At 39.7% G+C, this 15,532-nt stretch overlaps 1 protein-coding gene and 1 long non-coding RNA gene across 8 annotated transcripts in view; one reads left to right on the forward strand and one right to left on the reverse strand.

The window, feature by feature from the left end:
- Window positions 1-12: 12 nt before the first annotated feature.
- Window positions 13-1,418, forward strand: LOC121475589. Its single transcript, XR_005983783.1, has 2 exons — window positions 13-136; window positions 1,036-1,418. It is a non-coding gene; the product is annotated as an uncharacterized LOC121475589 (long non-coding RNA).
- A 1,307-nt stretch (window positions 1,419-2,725) lies between these two features.
- Window positions 2,726-15,532, reverse strand: part of CLIP1 (CAP-Gly domain containing linker protein 1) — a 122,914-nt gene continuing 110,107 nt past the window's right edge. For 4 of the 7 annotated variants that reach the window (XM_041728372.1, XM_041728370.1, XM_041728369.1 and 1 more), the window contains 6 exons: window positions 14,215-14,267; window positions 7,997-8,114; window positions 7,765-7,915; window positions 7,114-7,163; window positions 4,904-5,028; window positions 2,726-4,375 (listed from right to left, as the gene is read on the reverse strand). In XM_041728372.1, coding sequence (XP_041584306.1) covers window positions 4,150-4,375; window positions 4,904-5,028; window positions 7,114-7,163; window positions 7,765-7,915; window positions 7,997-8,114; window positions 14,215-14,267 — 723 coding nt within the window. In that variant the 3' untranslated portion in view covers window positions 2,726-4,149. Of the gene's footprint in view, window positions 4,376-4,903; window positions 5,029-5,970; window positions 5,977-7,113; window positions 7,164-7,764; window positions 7,916-7,996; window positions 8,115-14,214; window positions 14,268-15,532 lie in introns of all 7 variants that reach the window. The other 3 variants (XM_041728366.1, XM_041728368.1, XM_041728367.1) reach the window with 1 other exon arrangement.

A 15,532-nucleotide genomic window follows, 5' to 3' on the forward strand; every position in this document is an offset into this window, starting at 1 on the left:
TGGGCGGCTGACCGCACGCAAATCCGGAAGCTGAGAAGGGTCCACGCCTGCTCTCTTTTCAGGCCCTCGTGCCCGACGCTCCCCAAGACCCCCGGCGTATCCGGACCCTGCCTCGGTACAGGAGTCACTGGGCTCTGTGAGTTGACCTAGAGACGGGGACTGAACCCTACTCGTTCCCTTTCTTCTTAGCAGCAGGCGTACCCACTGTCATGCAGATCTTTCGTAGCAATCAGAAAACCCTTCGCTTTGCTCTTGAGTTTGTAGGCTAAAATTTACAAAAAAGGAGAGTAGCTGGGACGCCTGCGTAGCTCAGCGGTTTAGCGCCGCTTTCAGCCCAGGGCGTGTTCCTGGAGAGCCGGGATCGAGTCCCACGTTGGGCTCCCTGCATGGAGCCTGCTTCTCCCTCTGCCTGTGTCTCTGCCTCTCATAAATAAATAAAATCTAAAAAAAAAAAAAAAAAAAAAAAAGAGTAGCTGAAGGAATCTGTCACGTGATGGGTCTTTTTGGCTCTTCCTGATAAACTTCAACTGCGTGCTGTTTCACACAAATACTATCCCACGGGGAATCCAGTTCTCCCGGCATCAGTAAAATTAGTATGTTACCTTGTGAGTTGCGAGGATGAAGAAGATGGAATTTACATCATGTTTCATATTAAAAGTTTAGAAGGGTGTCCGAATTTAATTGCTCAATCACTATTGTTTTAGGATATGAGCATTTCAATACTTCGAGGGTGGAAATGGACTATTTGGGATGCGAAAGGCTTGAAAATGTTGTGTCTTCGAATGGGTGACCTTCAATCCTTTATATACACGGTATATTATGAAGAAAGAGCTCACTAGGGCAGCCCCGGTGGCTCAGCGGTGTAGCGGCGCCTTTAGCCCAGGGTGTGATCCTGGAGACCGGGGATCGAGTCCCACATCGGGTTCCCAGCATGGAGCCTGCTTCTCCCTCTGTCCATGTCTCTGCCTCTCTCTCTCTCTGTGTGCCTCTCATGAATAAATAAATAAAATCTTTTTTTTTTTTTTTTTTTTAAAGAGCTCACTAAACAATTACCATGAAGTCTGAATAAGCAAAGAGGAGAATTTGGGGATGATGAAGAGCAATCAATCATACAGACACTTGCACTTTCGAGTCCATGATTCCATAAAAGCCATTTAGATTTTTAAATATCTTGTTTCCCATGCCTGCTAGGAAGTGAGGCCCCAGCTCGCATCTGCCACCACCGCTGCTTCCTAACTTACTGCCCAGGCAGTGCCTGCCACGCACCCTGCTGATGTTCACCACTTGGCGGCTGAGCCCTTAGCCTCGCTGTAGAGATTTCTGTCGCCCTGGATAGAGTTTATTTTTGTGATGGCTAAGATATTGCTGAAATAAACTAGGGTTTCAATTCAATCAATAAACTTGTTTCCACCCATGCAGACTGTTCCATGCTCTATTTCTCAACCCAGTTTCTACAATGGTTCTCAACGTTATCACAGATTGTCACATGTGCAGGCTTTTTGTCCAACTGGAAATGTATTATTTTAGCACCATCTGTGAGAATACATGTTGAGCTCAGCAAGCCTTATCATGAACCGGTAAATGAGGCCACAACTTAAGTATGAGGTGAAATCCCAAGCATGCATGAATGTAAATGAGCAAGCCCAATAAACAATCCTTCTCAGACAGGATCAGGATGCTAGAAGATGATCAACACAGGTGTTTAACTTGTTACAGAGACCCGATGTTTGGGAACATTGCTATACTGCTGTGGTTGCCCTATAAATATTGCAGACCTTAGTGTTTTTTTTAAATTTTTGATGTAATTGACATGTGTTTTTTGTTTAATGTGTAAAACATGCTTTGGCCTAAGTGTAAATTGCAAAATGATTACCACAGTAAGTTTATGGTTTTAGTCTTTTAATCTCCTATGGTTCCTACCAAAGTCAAGAACTAGTGTCAGGGTATTATTTAGGTAAAAGTTATGTACTACTAGCTCTGCTTTGGGGGCACCTGGGTGGCTGAGCCGGTTAAGCATATGCCTTTGGCTCAGGTCATGATCTCAGGATCCTGGGATGGAGCGGCCTTGAGCCCTCTGCTCAGCAGGGATCTTGCTTCTCCCTCTCCCTCTGCTGTGCTCTCTTGTTCTCAAATAAATATAAAATCTTAAAAAAAAAAAAAAAAAAAAAGCTCTGGGCAGCCCCAGTGGCTCAGTGGTTTAGCGCCACCTTTGGCCCGGGGTGTGATCCTGGAGACCTGGAATCGAGTCCCATGTCAGGCTGCATGGAGCCTGCTTCTCCCCCTGCTTGTGTCTCTGCCTCTCTCTCTCATGAATAAATAAAATCTTAAAAACAAAACAAAACAAAACTCTGCTTTGGAAATATTGACCTGTTGGGGAGTCTGTGCTCATAAAACAAATGTTTAGTTCAGTAATCGTTTTTGCTAAATAAAGATCCTAGCAACTTTCAGAGTTTCTTTCTAAAACTTCATGGATTGATAGTTGGTGCTACCTGGTGCCACTTATATTTTTATCGGGTAATATAGTGTGATATAGCAATGGATAATGACCTTAGGTATTTATTTCATGTTAAATGGGTCATAGGATGCTTTGAGATGAAGATATATTCTTTCTTAAAAGCTGTTTATCAGCAAGACTGCAGCAGAAATTGCTATTTGGATATATAGTGCTTGTTCATTTAAAGAAAAAAATTATGACAAGTCTGAAAATAATATCAGCTTACTACCATTGGCAAAAAAGAATATTTATTAAAGTAGATACAGAACACTTGTTTGCTCAAATTTTAATACTGCTTTACATTTTGTTTGTGAAACACTTCCTATTATGTTTAAAACCAAAAATTTCAACTCATTACAGATTTTTCACTTGTCAGACACACATTTGATAATCTTGAGGAGAAAAATACATCAAATGCTTATATACAATTATAGAAGTTCTTATTATACACATAGCATGGAAGATACATTTATTACTTTTTACATATTCTAGAAGACATTCAAATGAAGATAAATAGATTCAAACTGGTTGATAAAACTTCTGATGGTTGAGGTCCTTCATTTTATTTTTTGTGATAATAAAATCCAAAATTATTAACGTTGAATTTCTCATCGTACATTCATCTAAAAACACAGTAAAAAAAAAACTTGTAAAGGTTGTAGACTAGTTAATTTAGGTGTTTTATAGTGGCTTATTATCTAGTTAAATGACTGCTGGGGATATCTGCTGAAGAAACAAATTTGGAGAAAAATCCTCCCAGTTATTTATTTCTTATAAAAGAAACAAAATGAAAACAGGAAAAATAGTTGCAAAGCCACGTGATGTTATTTTCTGGCCTAGTCCATTATGTCCTAATGTGTTTTCTTTTTCATAAAGGTAAAAATCTGAAAAGAAAGACATTGTGTTTTCTCCCAAAATACAGATTTTTAAAAAATATATACATATAATATATAGAAGCTGAAATTATGCAAAACCAATGAACAAACACCACAGTAGAATGAGTAGGTGCAGCATATAGATTCTAAAATGTCCCCACAGCAGTTTAGGGCTTCCCCCTCTCTTTACCTGTTTCATGATTTTATAATCACACCTAAGTATTATCAAGCCTGAAATAAAGGCACTACTGACGTCAGGTAGTGCAAAGAGCTAAAAGATACTTCTTTAAGAATAAAATACTTTAAATGAGTAGATGAAAATGCAAAATGGCACATTTTTCCGACTCATTCCAGTGTCAAAGCTTAACCCAAACATCTAAATATACAAATGCAGCCTTGGAAAAATTTTAGTGCAAATATGAAAAGTAACAGCATAATTTAAAGTTACTTAAATAAGGTATTGTGAGGGTAGGGATTGTTCTAGGAGGTCTCCCTTGGGACAGTAAATGTAATGGCATCTGGTGCAATGTCTTGTTGGAACTTTTAAAAATCAAGATGAGAAAATTAGAGGTGAAAACTCACCTACTAGGTGTTTATTATTTTAACTTCTAAGGGGAGACTAAAAGGGTGATTTAGTGAAGATCAAAATATTTTTTTTAGATTTGTTGATGGGGGTCAAAAATAATGTGAGCTCTCCTGAAGTCTGCACACACGATGCTGGTGGTCAGTCGCCTACATCCTAGTGCGTCTGAGGAGCCTGGCGCGCGGCTGGGGGTTCCGTCAGAAGGTCTCGTCATCATTGCAGTGGGAGGCCCAGTGCCCGAACACCTCACAGATTTCACAGTACGGGCGCTCCTCGCTCCGACTGCCATGGTGTGTGGAGTGGGGGGGGTCCTCTGATGCCTGAGCCTGGGTGGGGCAGTCCTCAGTGTCGTGGAGGTCGAAGCAGTCACATATGTCACAGAAAAGGCGAGGTTTCTTCTTGGACTGTTTCTCCTGGTCGTCACTACAAATGTTAACGTGTATAATCAGAAACTCATCTGCATCAGATGAAATTCAAGAGACGGTATTGCTTGCAAAGCACACAAAATGAGCAAGAACTAATGATGGCCAAATCTGGAAGCCTCAAGTGTACGTTCTACAGTCCACATTTTAAATTTTCACATCAAACCACTTATAGCATATCACTCTCTTGCCAGACTAGGAAATCTATTTATGGCCAATGCAATTGATTCTCCAATCCACTAGAGAACTTAACTTTAAAAACCTTTGTTTAGGTGGAACGAAGGTTCTGATCACAGTATTGCTTAATATAAAATACCTGTCGGGGATCCCCAGGTGGCTCAGCGGTTTAACGCCTGCCTTCAGCCTGGGGTGTGATCCTGGAGTCCCAGGATCGAGTCCCACATCAGACTCCCTGCATGGAGCCTGCTTCTCCCTCTGCGTATGTCTCTGCCTCTCTCTCTCTCTCTCTCTCTCTTTCTCTCTCTCATGAATAAATAAATAAAATCTTTAAAAAATATATATAAAATACCTGTCATAATTGTTTAGGTCATCACCATTCCCATTAAGGGCTGCTTCTGACATCATCTCCACCTTCATCTTGAGGTCCTGATTCTTCCTCTGAAGATCCACTATTACTGAATTGAGGAAATCAATCTGATTTGTCCAGGAAAAAAAAAGAAGAAACAGATGTGTAAAGTGTCTAAAATGTGTACACTGGATTATCAAGAACATCGTGAAAGTATACTTTCATGCTATGGCCACAGAATGTGCTGGGCACAGGAGGGGCAAAGAGTGGCCATTACAGAACCCATGTTTCAATGTTTTATATATACACACACATACATATACAAAACTCTACAAAAAGCATAACCAGTTAATTGTTCCATTAAACTGCAGAACAAATCCAGAACTTCTATGCTCTGTAGATTTGAAAGTTCATGGAAATTGTCCTCAGGCCACCATTTAACATTTACAGATTGGTCATAGTGGGACAGGAGATAAATGCTATCTTCAGAGAAAAAAGAAGGTGTTTGAAAGAGAAGGCTCAAAGCTCCCTTCCAGCTGGTGAGGCACTGTGGCACAGAGTGACAGGGCAGTGCTCAGGAAAGCCACGTACAACGAGCATCTGTGCCAAGATTCACTGAGCAGTGGGACAAGGAGGGACCATCAGGAGGACATGCTTGCCATAACATGGACGTTTCTAACCAAGGGCACTTTAATTTAAAAACAATGTTTTTTCCCCTCTTCTTCATATAATAAAAACGTCCAATTTCTCTAAATATCCACTGAATAAATCCTACTTTACAATATTAAAGCTTCAGTATTTCACTTTTTAAATAAATATTTGGCCTTATTCTCCTGCCTGGGGCAAGTCTGAAACAGAGCCAGCAATCACTAGCTTAGTGGTTCTCTGCAGGACACCCCTTCTAACACTGAAAGGAGGTACATATTTTCTAAAACTTTACCCTGATAGGAGCTACACTACAGGAAGAAGGAAAAGCCACAAAATGGATATAAGTGTAGTGGGAAATCACACACCCATACCCACTCACACACATGCACGCACGCTCACAAATTAGGAAACATAAAACAAACCATTTGCTGATTGGAAGAAAGTGTTGGCAGCAGCAGATGAAACAAATGGAAGCAGAAAGGTAAGGGGAAAAGAAAACACAGTTAATTGAATCCACGCTTATCAGACGCACAGACTAAGCAGACACACTATCCAGAGTGAGTTAGTGCATCTGTTGAATCCTTTCATGTCTTTTGAAGGATATGTCGGATAACTAAATAAACTGCAAACTCACTAAATTTTTCTTTTATTTAAAGATGGTGGCTTTTGTACTTTTGAATTTTTAACAGGATAAATATATCCAAAATATACTATTAAAATTGAAGATGGACCTTAGGTGCTTATGTGCAATTACATTTCCAAATACAGAATAGTTTGCTTCCATTTAATCCCATTTTTAAAACTAAGGTTGTTTTGGTAATTTTGGCTTTAGGGAAACCATTTTCAAGAAGTCTGCCTTTTTGAGGGATGCCTGGGTGGCTCAGTGGTTGAGCCTCTGACTTTGGCTCAGAGTGTGATCCCGGAGTCTCGGGATCAAATCCCACATTGGGCTCCCCTCACAGAGAGCCTGCTTTTCCCCCCTCTGTCTGTGTCTCTGCTTCTCTGTGTCTCTCTCATGAATAAACAAATAAAATCTTAAAAAAAAAAGTCTGCCTTTTTAAGGTCAAGAGGAGCAAGGAATCTTTTGACAGAGCAACTGTACTTCTAGGAATTGGTCCTAAAGAGATATTAGTATATCTGCAAAATAATTCATTATAGCATTGTTCATAATACACCTGAAGGATCAGAAATATGCCAAGTGTCAGGTCAACTGACAAGCAGCTGGCTAAATCACAGAACAACCACATAGGGGAAAACTATCTAGCTATTAAAAAGACCAGATATACTGCCATTTGTGTAAAAAGAGAAAAAGACAGCTAATTTGGTTTGTATATACATGTTTTTAAACTTTTGGAAAGATTGTTTTAAAAGGTCCCAATAAGAATGATCACCTGTTTCAGGGTCTGGGAACTGAGCAGATGAGACATAGTGTTTGGAGGGAGATTTTCTACTGTATATATTTTTAATATTTTTTATTTAGACCATATGAATGTATTGCCTCTTTGAAAGGGTGAATGATCTTTTAAAATAGTATGCCAAGAAAAAAATTAAAAAAGGATTATTACCTGACTCTCCTGGGCTCTTTCATCCTCCTCTGCCTGAGTATCAGTATTACCTTATATTTAAAAAAAAAAAAAAAAAGGAGATTCACAAAACTTGCCATCTTTTTTTCCTGGGTTACTGCAACAAAGGGGTCAGTGTTAGGCTCGTATTTTCACGCGAAATTCCCAATGTGTCTCTTTGGGAACAGTTAATGGGTTCCCATCCCGCATCTGGAGCCCTGAGTATTGGGCACAGACACCGGCCCTCCCACTTTGTGTTCTCCCTTGGGGATGGCCCACTGCTGTGGACGATGTCCATCACATACAGCTGGAACTTACAGTAGGAAAGCAAGCTATCATTTGCTCACAAAGGGGCCACCTCTGCTTCCCTTGGCGGCAGTGCATACACTTTCAGAACTGGAGTGGCTACTGGGAGGGCAGCTGTCACATCCTCTGCTGCTGCCAACGCTCCAGAAGGGGGATAGCCGGCACGCCCCTGTGCGCAGAGCCTGGGTCAGGACTAGCCCTATCTGATTTAGTGGTGAGAGAGCCCAAGGCAGATGGGCTGGGTCAGGTGCAGCATAACAGCTGCCTTCCAAGGACATCTCACGAGAAACAGCTTCTCTGCAGGAAGGGGCAGTACTGGAAAGAAGCACCATGTGGCCATCACTTTACCTGAGGAGCTGCCGAGCTGCCTTCTGTTTTCTTTGAGTTGAAGTTCCAAGTTCTTCACCTGGAGTTCAAGCTTTGCCTTATCAGACTCTAGAGACTGAACGATCGAGTGCAAGGACTTGGCGGAGGCGCTCTCTCCCCGGAGCACTGTGACCTGAAAGGCAGCGGGTTAGCTTAGGCTTGCAGTTGGAACAAAAAGAGATGGCAGGAACTGTCACCGCACATGGTACTCTACCTCATTTCTCAGTTTTTCCAGCTCTGCATCCTTTTCGGTGAGTAAGGCACTAGTAATACTGATGGATTTCTGCAAGGAAGCTTTTTCTTCATCTGCGTCCTTTATTAACTTGGATTCTCTAAAAGACCAAAGAGTTAAAAATTCCAGAAATCAACCAAGAGAGTGGTCAGGGTTCAACTGCCCTAGGACAAACACGCAATTAACTTAAGTTAATGTAAAGAAAAAAAGTATCACCAGGGAAGTTTAAAAGGGGGCTAAGGCTGTTATGCTTACAAAATTTTACTTGAAATTTTACTCACTGTGAGGGAGAACAAGTTTACCTATGCAAAGACATGCCAGAATCTGCATATCATTGTATCCATTTGAATTTAAAGAAACAAGTTAATAACCTTGGAAGACGGAGAATTAACAAAACAAGACTATTACCCCCAAAGAATTCTTTTAAAATCTAACCCCCCCAAATGAATTGTTACTTCTTGAATAAATTATTACCAAGCAATAACAACAATTAAAATACACACATGCAAAGCGATTATACACAGATGTCATGCAGAGCAGTTTTATGCTGGAGGTATCCATTGGTTCTCACTAATTTCAGTAACTTTTAGCATCTTCCAAGAATGTGTTTTTGAGATCTCATGGGCCAAAACAGTAGCAAAGGTTATTACTGCTATTTATACTGAAGGATTATGACCTTTCTCCTCCAGAGGATCTGAAAAGGACATTATGTTGCTCATGGAGATTCAAGGTAATTACATAAAGGCTGGAACAGAAATGTTAAAGTGGATTTCCAGGTGTAGAAGGAAAGCATGGACATGGGGGGAGTCTGGTGGGAGACTTCAGAACGCTTGGTTTGCGTTCTCGGCTTGACTCAGCATTTGGTTGTCAGCAGAGGGAGTAGGACCAGGCCTTAATGAGAGGGAAACATTTACTCCTGAGTCAAGGGATGAGAAAAAGGAAGGAGAAGATGAAGGGAAGACAGGGAGGGAGGGCAAGACACAATAGACACAAACCCAAAGGGCAGGCTACTGTGTGTTTTTATTTATATGTATATGTATTCAAATTTTTGTTGTAAAAATTACATGCATTCAAAAGTGCCAAAGTCACGAAAGACAAGGAAAGACTGAGGACCTGTCACAGACCAGAGGAGACTGGGGAAACATGACCACTGAATTGAAATGTGGCTTCGTAGGCTGAATTCCAGAAGAGGAAAAAAGACATTAATGGGAAAAGTGGGACAATCTGAATAACATCTACAGTCTAGCTAAATATACTGAGTCAACGGTGCTTTCTCAATGTTGACAAATGTACCAAGGAATGTACAATGTGTGTTTCAGGGGACACAGGGTGAAGGGTATTTGGGGACTCTCTGTACTGCCTCTGCAACTCTTCTGTGAATCTAAAATTTTAAAATAGAAAGGCTTAAAAAAGTACATGCAGTGTGAAACAAGAGGGAAAAAGCCCTTGTGTCACAAAAATATTTTGGGGGAAATATGACCGGAAAAAAAAAAAAAGTCTTAGCTAGCCCTCAGGCCATTCAACCTACAGCACTGCATCTACTGTAGATGACCATCAAAACTTCAACAAGAAGTCAAATCGCTCCCATTTCTAGAAGAAGGAACTGCATGAATGCACATGGTTCAGTCTGTTTTAGAACTGACTGGAAGAATTGGAAACCGAGGCCCAGGTTAGAAATGGCAGAATGTATGTCTGGTTAGTGAGACCCAAGATATCCGGCACGCGAATTACAGAATTCTCATGATTTATGGTAAATTGAAATTTTACACAAAGATGAAAATTTCAGTGTTGTATTTATCTCATTGTGTGGCTTACACTTACACTCCAGAATGATAAGTAGTAAGAAAAGAATCTGAGACTTACAGAAATTTCTTGAATTCAACACCCAAGCATGATAAGAACACTGGAGAAGGGGGTGGGTATTGATGGTGTTAAATCACTAAGTGAGTAGCACCTTGCTAGGAAATAGGATCTTGTTTAGGTTAAAACAAAGCAAAGCAAAGATATTAAGGACTGTACAGGCACTTCTTCCACCTGGAAAGTAAATATCTGATGTTATCCAAAGTTATCCAAAAAATCCAGGGCTCCTGAAGTTTCAATTAAATTTATTTGGTAGTTTATTCTATTGCAAAATCTATTTCAAGAGCTTCACTGGTTATATATCCAACTCAAATTTGAAAAATGCAGTTTTAATGTTCTTACTGGAAAATACCAGGACTTGGGGGTTACTGAACAGAGTTAACTACCAGAACTCTAGGTAGGCAAAATCCCATGGGGTCTTTGTGTTAGAGAAGGATAAAGACACCACCAGCTGGCAGAAGGAAAAAGGTATGGGGAACCACTGCCTGCTTATCACATACACACAACTCCTAAGGGAGGCTGCTTTCTAAGAAGATGGCAAGCAGAAAGTTTCTTGCACAAGTTATCAAAAGACACATGGTTAAGAAAGTGATCTGCTTCATGATTTATATATCAAATGACAGGACAAATAGCCTTTGGCAGCTCATCTTTGTGGCAGATCTTCACTGCTGGCTTTTTAGGCTATTTCTAAGCCCTAATCCTACTGTGCAAACCAAGAGGGACTAATTTAAATCATTTATGCCAACATTACTGACATCTGAGTCACAAACCACACTGACTGGGGGAGGGCCTCTGTTACTTTTAAGCCATGCTGGCGAGAATGACTCGGAGTTACTGAAAGTATCAAGAAGGGAAGAGAAACACGAGAAAACAGCTATGGGGGCCAGAAATCTTTCCCCCAAGGGGAACATATTACCCAGATTCTTTCCTTACTACTTACTTAAGAAATAAATTCTAGTAATGAAGCAAATACCTTAAAGTGTTACTGGGCAAGCTTTAAAAATGCAAGATAACAAGAACCAAATATTAGAAACATGAAAAGAAATGCAGGTACAGTTAAGGAGAGCTAAATTTGCGCTGAAGTTCTTTGTTGTATGTAGGTATCAAAACAGCGTATGTGTGTGTGTGTGTGTGTGTGTGTGTGTGTTTGTGTGTGTGTGTGTGTATACCGCTGAGAATATTTTACAAAACAAAAGCAAGACAGAGGGACAAAGGCAGCCAAAAAATATATACAACAATTTGTTTTACTAAAAATATATGAAATTTATTTATTATAACGTGGATAGACTTTCTTTAGTCTTACCATTAAAGACACACAGATAGAGCAAAGGAAGCAGGAGTAGGGAAGGGAAAAGAGAGGGTGAAATGAGCATTGGTAAGTAGCGCAAGCTCGAGACAGTCAGACAGTCAGCAACCCACAGTGAGCTTCATGAGCCGAAGCAGTACGGGACCTCTTCAGATTTGGTATCTTAGATGGTTATCGCCCACCAGTTTCCATTCCTGACATTTATCCTGCATTTACACTAACAGAATTAATTCTGACTCCAAAGAGTCTACGTCAGAGATTGGAGCTCTCAAGTCCCTGTGTGGACATCACAAAGCCTAGAGAATGGAGGGGAGCCAAACAAGTTCCCACACCTGCTGTAGGCTTAGTGGACGGAGGGTCACACCACCCCACTCCTGGCAGAGCCATTCAAGGGTGGCTCTGCTCTGTCAGCTACCCTGGAGTCTGTTTTGAAAAGAGGTCTGCCTAACTTGGGAATTAGTTTCCGAAATAATGATTACATTTTTCATTAGGAGAAAAACCTTTACTATATGTCACTTGCAATTCAATGTTCAGATACAAGAAAAGCAACGGCAAATACAGGACAATGTTACTTCCAAATAGTAAGTAGTTTGTGCTGACAGGTCAGGGCTAAGTTCTGCATTTCAATATAATGACCATTTGAATGACACATTAGATACTGTCTTGACTATGTATGTTCAATGATCACTTCTAAATCAAACTCTTGACAAAGATCTCAGTTCTTGCATGAACAACAATGTTGCATATACTTTTATGATTTAAGTACTTTCCAGACTTTTAAATTAAGGGAATATCAAATTCTTTTTAGTACTCCATGCTAAATTTACTTAACTATTACAAGACACAGACCTACATATGATTCTGCTATCAAACTGACTTTTAGAGAGCATTTAAGGGCCCAATTATTAGCTAAAAAATATTTGCATTCAGATTTAGACATAATTTTCCATGAGGATTAATTTGACAAAAGAGCAGTGCTAAATAAGAGAGGCTAGGTCTTTAAAATTTTCACTTTCAGAAAAAAATAACCATCTTTAAAATCTGCATTCATTGATAAAAAGGGTAATTTTCAGGAGACAGTCTCCTAAATTCATCCAGGACTTAAAATGGGAGCAAAGCTGGTAAGAAGCGGCTTTAACAAGCACTCAAACTTGTTCTATCTCCTTAAGACATGAAAAAAAATCCCATGCCTGGTTCACATTTTCAAAGGCATGTAATCTAAAGTCACATAGTAAAGACTAATGAAGCACAGAAGTTTTATTCTAAAAAAAAAAAAATAATAAAAGTAACAATAAATAAATAAATGTAGTGAGAAAAAAATCTGCATCTTATGCCTGCCTCTGAGTTCTTGGCTAAGCTGCCTAACATTTTGGGCTTCAGTTTCATCATTTGTTAAATGCAAGCCCCACCATTTAGTTCACTGGGCTGTTTTGAGATTGTGTTTGTGAATTACGAATACCAAGGGATAATGCCAGTACTTGCTTACTTAAACCAGCCCATTTTCATAGGCTCTCTTGCTAAAATGTCACAGGAATAAGCCCTATTAATTTTTTTCACACACCCTTGATAACTGCATGGGGAGGCTCTCTTTAAAGAAACAGAGCCTTATCTGTGTGAAATCAAATATTCTGAGCCTCACCCAGGCAGAGCTGGGGCTGACAGTATACAGGTGCTGGGGGAAGGCATGCATGGCAGAGCAGTCCCCACAGCTCATGGTTGCCTGAAGAACACTTGGCTGTCTTGGGGTGGGGGTACTGGGGGAACATGTGTGTATTCTGGTGCAAAATTTTACAGAAGAATGAATCTAAGTATTTGTTAATTTAAAAAAGAAAGGAGGAAAGGCACCCCTGGACTGAGGCCTAGCGTCTGGATCCCATATCTCTGTGGGCTGAATAAAGCCCTCAGCAACTGAGCAACTGCCCTGCTGGCAGGAGGAAATACTGCCAGAGTAAAATACATGTCAGTGGTCAGTGAGAAACTTCCTCCTTCCTGACAAGAAATAATAAAACACTCTGCAAGAGCATGGAAAAATTCTTGATTAAGCTATTCTTAAAGAGTTATTTTTAGAATAACTCTTGGCTTTGCTTTCATTAAAAAAAAAAAAAGTATGTGCCCGTTGTGATGCCCATCTACTCAGAACCACACAGGCAAGAGTTCTCAGTAAGAGTACACACCACATCTGCTTGGCATGCAGCATAAAGCACAGAACTTCTCTAGACACAAACTGCAAGTTCTTTTAAAAGAGCACACAGGGCAGCCCCGGCGGTGCAGTGGTTTAGTGCCGCCTGCAGCCCGGGGCTTGATCCTGGGGACCCTGGATCGAGTCCCACGTCAGGCTCCCTGCATGGAGCCTGCTTCTCCCTCTGCCTGTGCCTCTGCCCCCCGCTCTCTGTGTCTCTATGAATAGATAAATAAAATCTTTAAAAATAAAAAATAAAAGAGCACACAAAGACTGTCAGGATATAGAAGCATTTCTCTGGATCAGTTTATCATTACTCAAAAGTTCTGGAAGGTTTCCATTCAAATATCATTTGATTATCATGAAAGAATAACAAATAATAAAGCTCTTTTTTAGAAAAACAGAAATATTCAAATTGATGCTAACACATAATGATAGAAAAGTTAAGCTTTTTATATAATGCAATCAGTATTTATGTGCAGACCAATTACTGCATGTAAAATTACAGAAGTTTTAGTTCCTGAAAATGAGGAGGTAACAGCAGTATAATGAGATGATCTGATCTTAGAACACTTCTGAATAAATGCAACTAAACGAGGCTTAAAAAGTAACCTATTCTTTGTCTTGGTAACTAATACTATAACTTTTGCAAATACATTTTTATCATTTATCAATGATGAGAACCAAACTATCACAATCTAATTTTCTGAATATAAGCAGCTGGCATGTTTTCTTTTTTTTTTTTTTTTTTTTTAGCTGGCATGTTTTCTACAAGTCACTGTACACATTACATTCTGATATTTTCCTAATTACATACACACACACACAACAATAAACACAAAAAAGAAAGCCTACCTCTTTTTCATTTCTAACAACTGATTATTGAGCACAGATCTCTCTTCTTCTAGCTGGAAAAAAACACACACAAAAAAGTTCAGTTCATTACAAAAGTCCACAGAGAGGTCTATTTCTCATCTCACACGCCACATTTCCATGCTCCAGGACAGCTAAAACAATAGGTCTTCCTCACTAGCAATGAAAAAAGAGCAGTGGTTACTACATTATGCACAGTTGTTAATTTACAAACATTTATGACCCGAATGATTCCCCTTCCTAAGTACATGCCGTATCTTCAACATTTGATAAATGTTTCATTCATTTCTTAAATGAGCGAAAGCTTCACTGATAACATTCTGGCTCCTTCACTGAAATCACAGAGATCAAGTGTCACTAACTCATGGGAGGCTAGGAACAGGCTGTTTACCCTGCATTGGCCTCATTTCATGCCTTCCATGTTCCAGGCATTGGTTTCTCACCTACAAAACAAGGAGATTAGAAGAGAATTTCTAGTGGCCATTTAGTTCTAAAAATCCTATTATTCTATGAAGGATAAAAAACAAAGGATTCAGTTAGTTAATCCTGTAAGAAGACTTACCCCTATCCTCCAGGTCTGTACCACGCAACGTTTATGATCTAAAATACCAACTTTATATTGAAATTGAAATAAAACTGAGGGGTGAAAATACTCCTTTGTGGGGTTTTCCCCCCAAAAGCAAAGGATAATCCAAAGACTGGAATGGTTTCCAACAGCCCAGAATTGAAGCTATTAGCTCACTGTATAGAGCTATGGTCTGATTTCTGATTTTGTATCTCTTATGTTATGTATGTGCTTTGATATGAGGTCTTCACAGCAAAGTTCTTAAATATACATAAACATGTTTTGAACATAAAATTTTATCATTTATCACAAAATCTATCAAGGTTAAACACTCAGTTTTTCCAATGTAAATTCTGCTTTACTAGTCCATTAAAGATGTATGCTTTTGCTGTATGAAATTCATTAAAAATATTTAGGGGATCCCTGGGTGGCTCAGCGGTTTAGCGCCTGCCTTCGACTCAGGGCGTGATCCTGGAGTCCCGGGATCAAGTCCCGCATCAGACTCCCTGCATGGAGCCTGCCTCTCTCTCTCTCTCTGTGTCTCTTTCATGAATAATAAATAAAATCTTTTAAAAAAAATTTAGAAATTTTTAAAGAGTCAAAGAAAGGAAAAAGGGTGGGAGACAAACTTTAAAAACTAAAATAAGAGGGAGAACATCTGGAGAGTGGGATGTGGAGATGAGAGGGGCTTTCTTTTTTTTTCCTTTACATCCTTTTATACAGTTTATATTTTTT

The sequence above is a fragment of the Vulpes lagopus genome, chromosome 14, assembly GCF_018345385.1.
Source record: "Vulpes lagopus strain Blue_001 chromosome 14, ASM1834538v1, whole genome shotgun sequence".
In the NCBI taxonomy this organism is placed as follows: Eukaryota; Metazoa; Chordata; class Mammalia; order Carnivora; family Canidae; genus Vulpes; species Vulpes lagopus.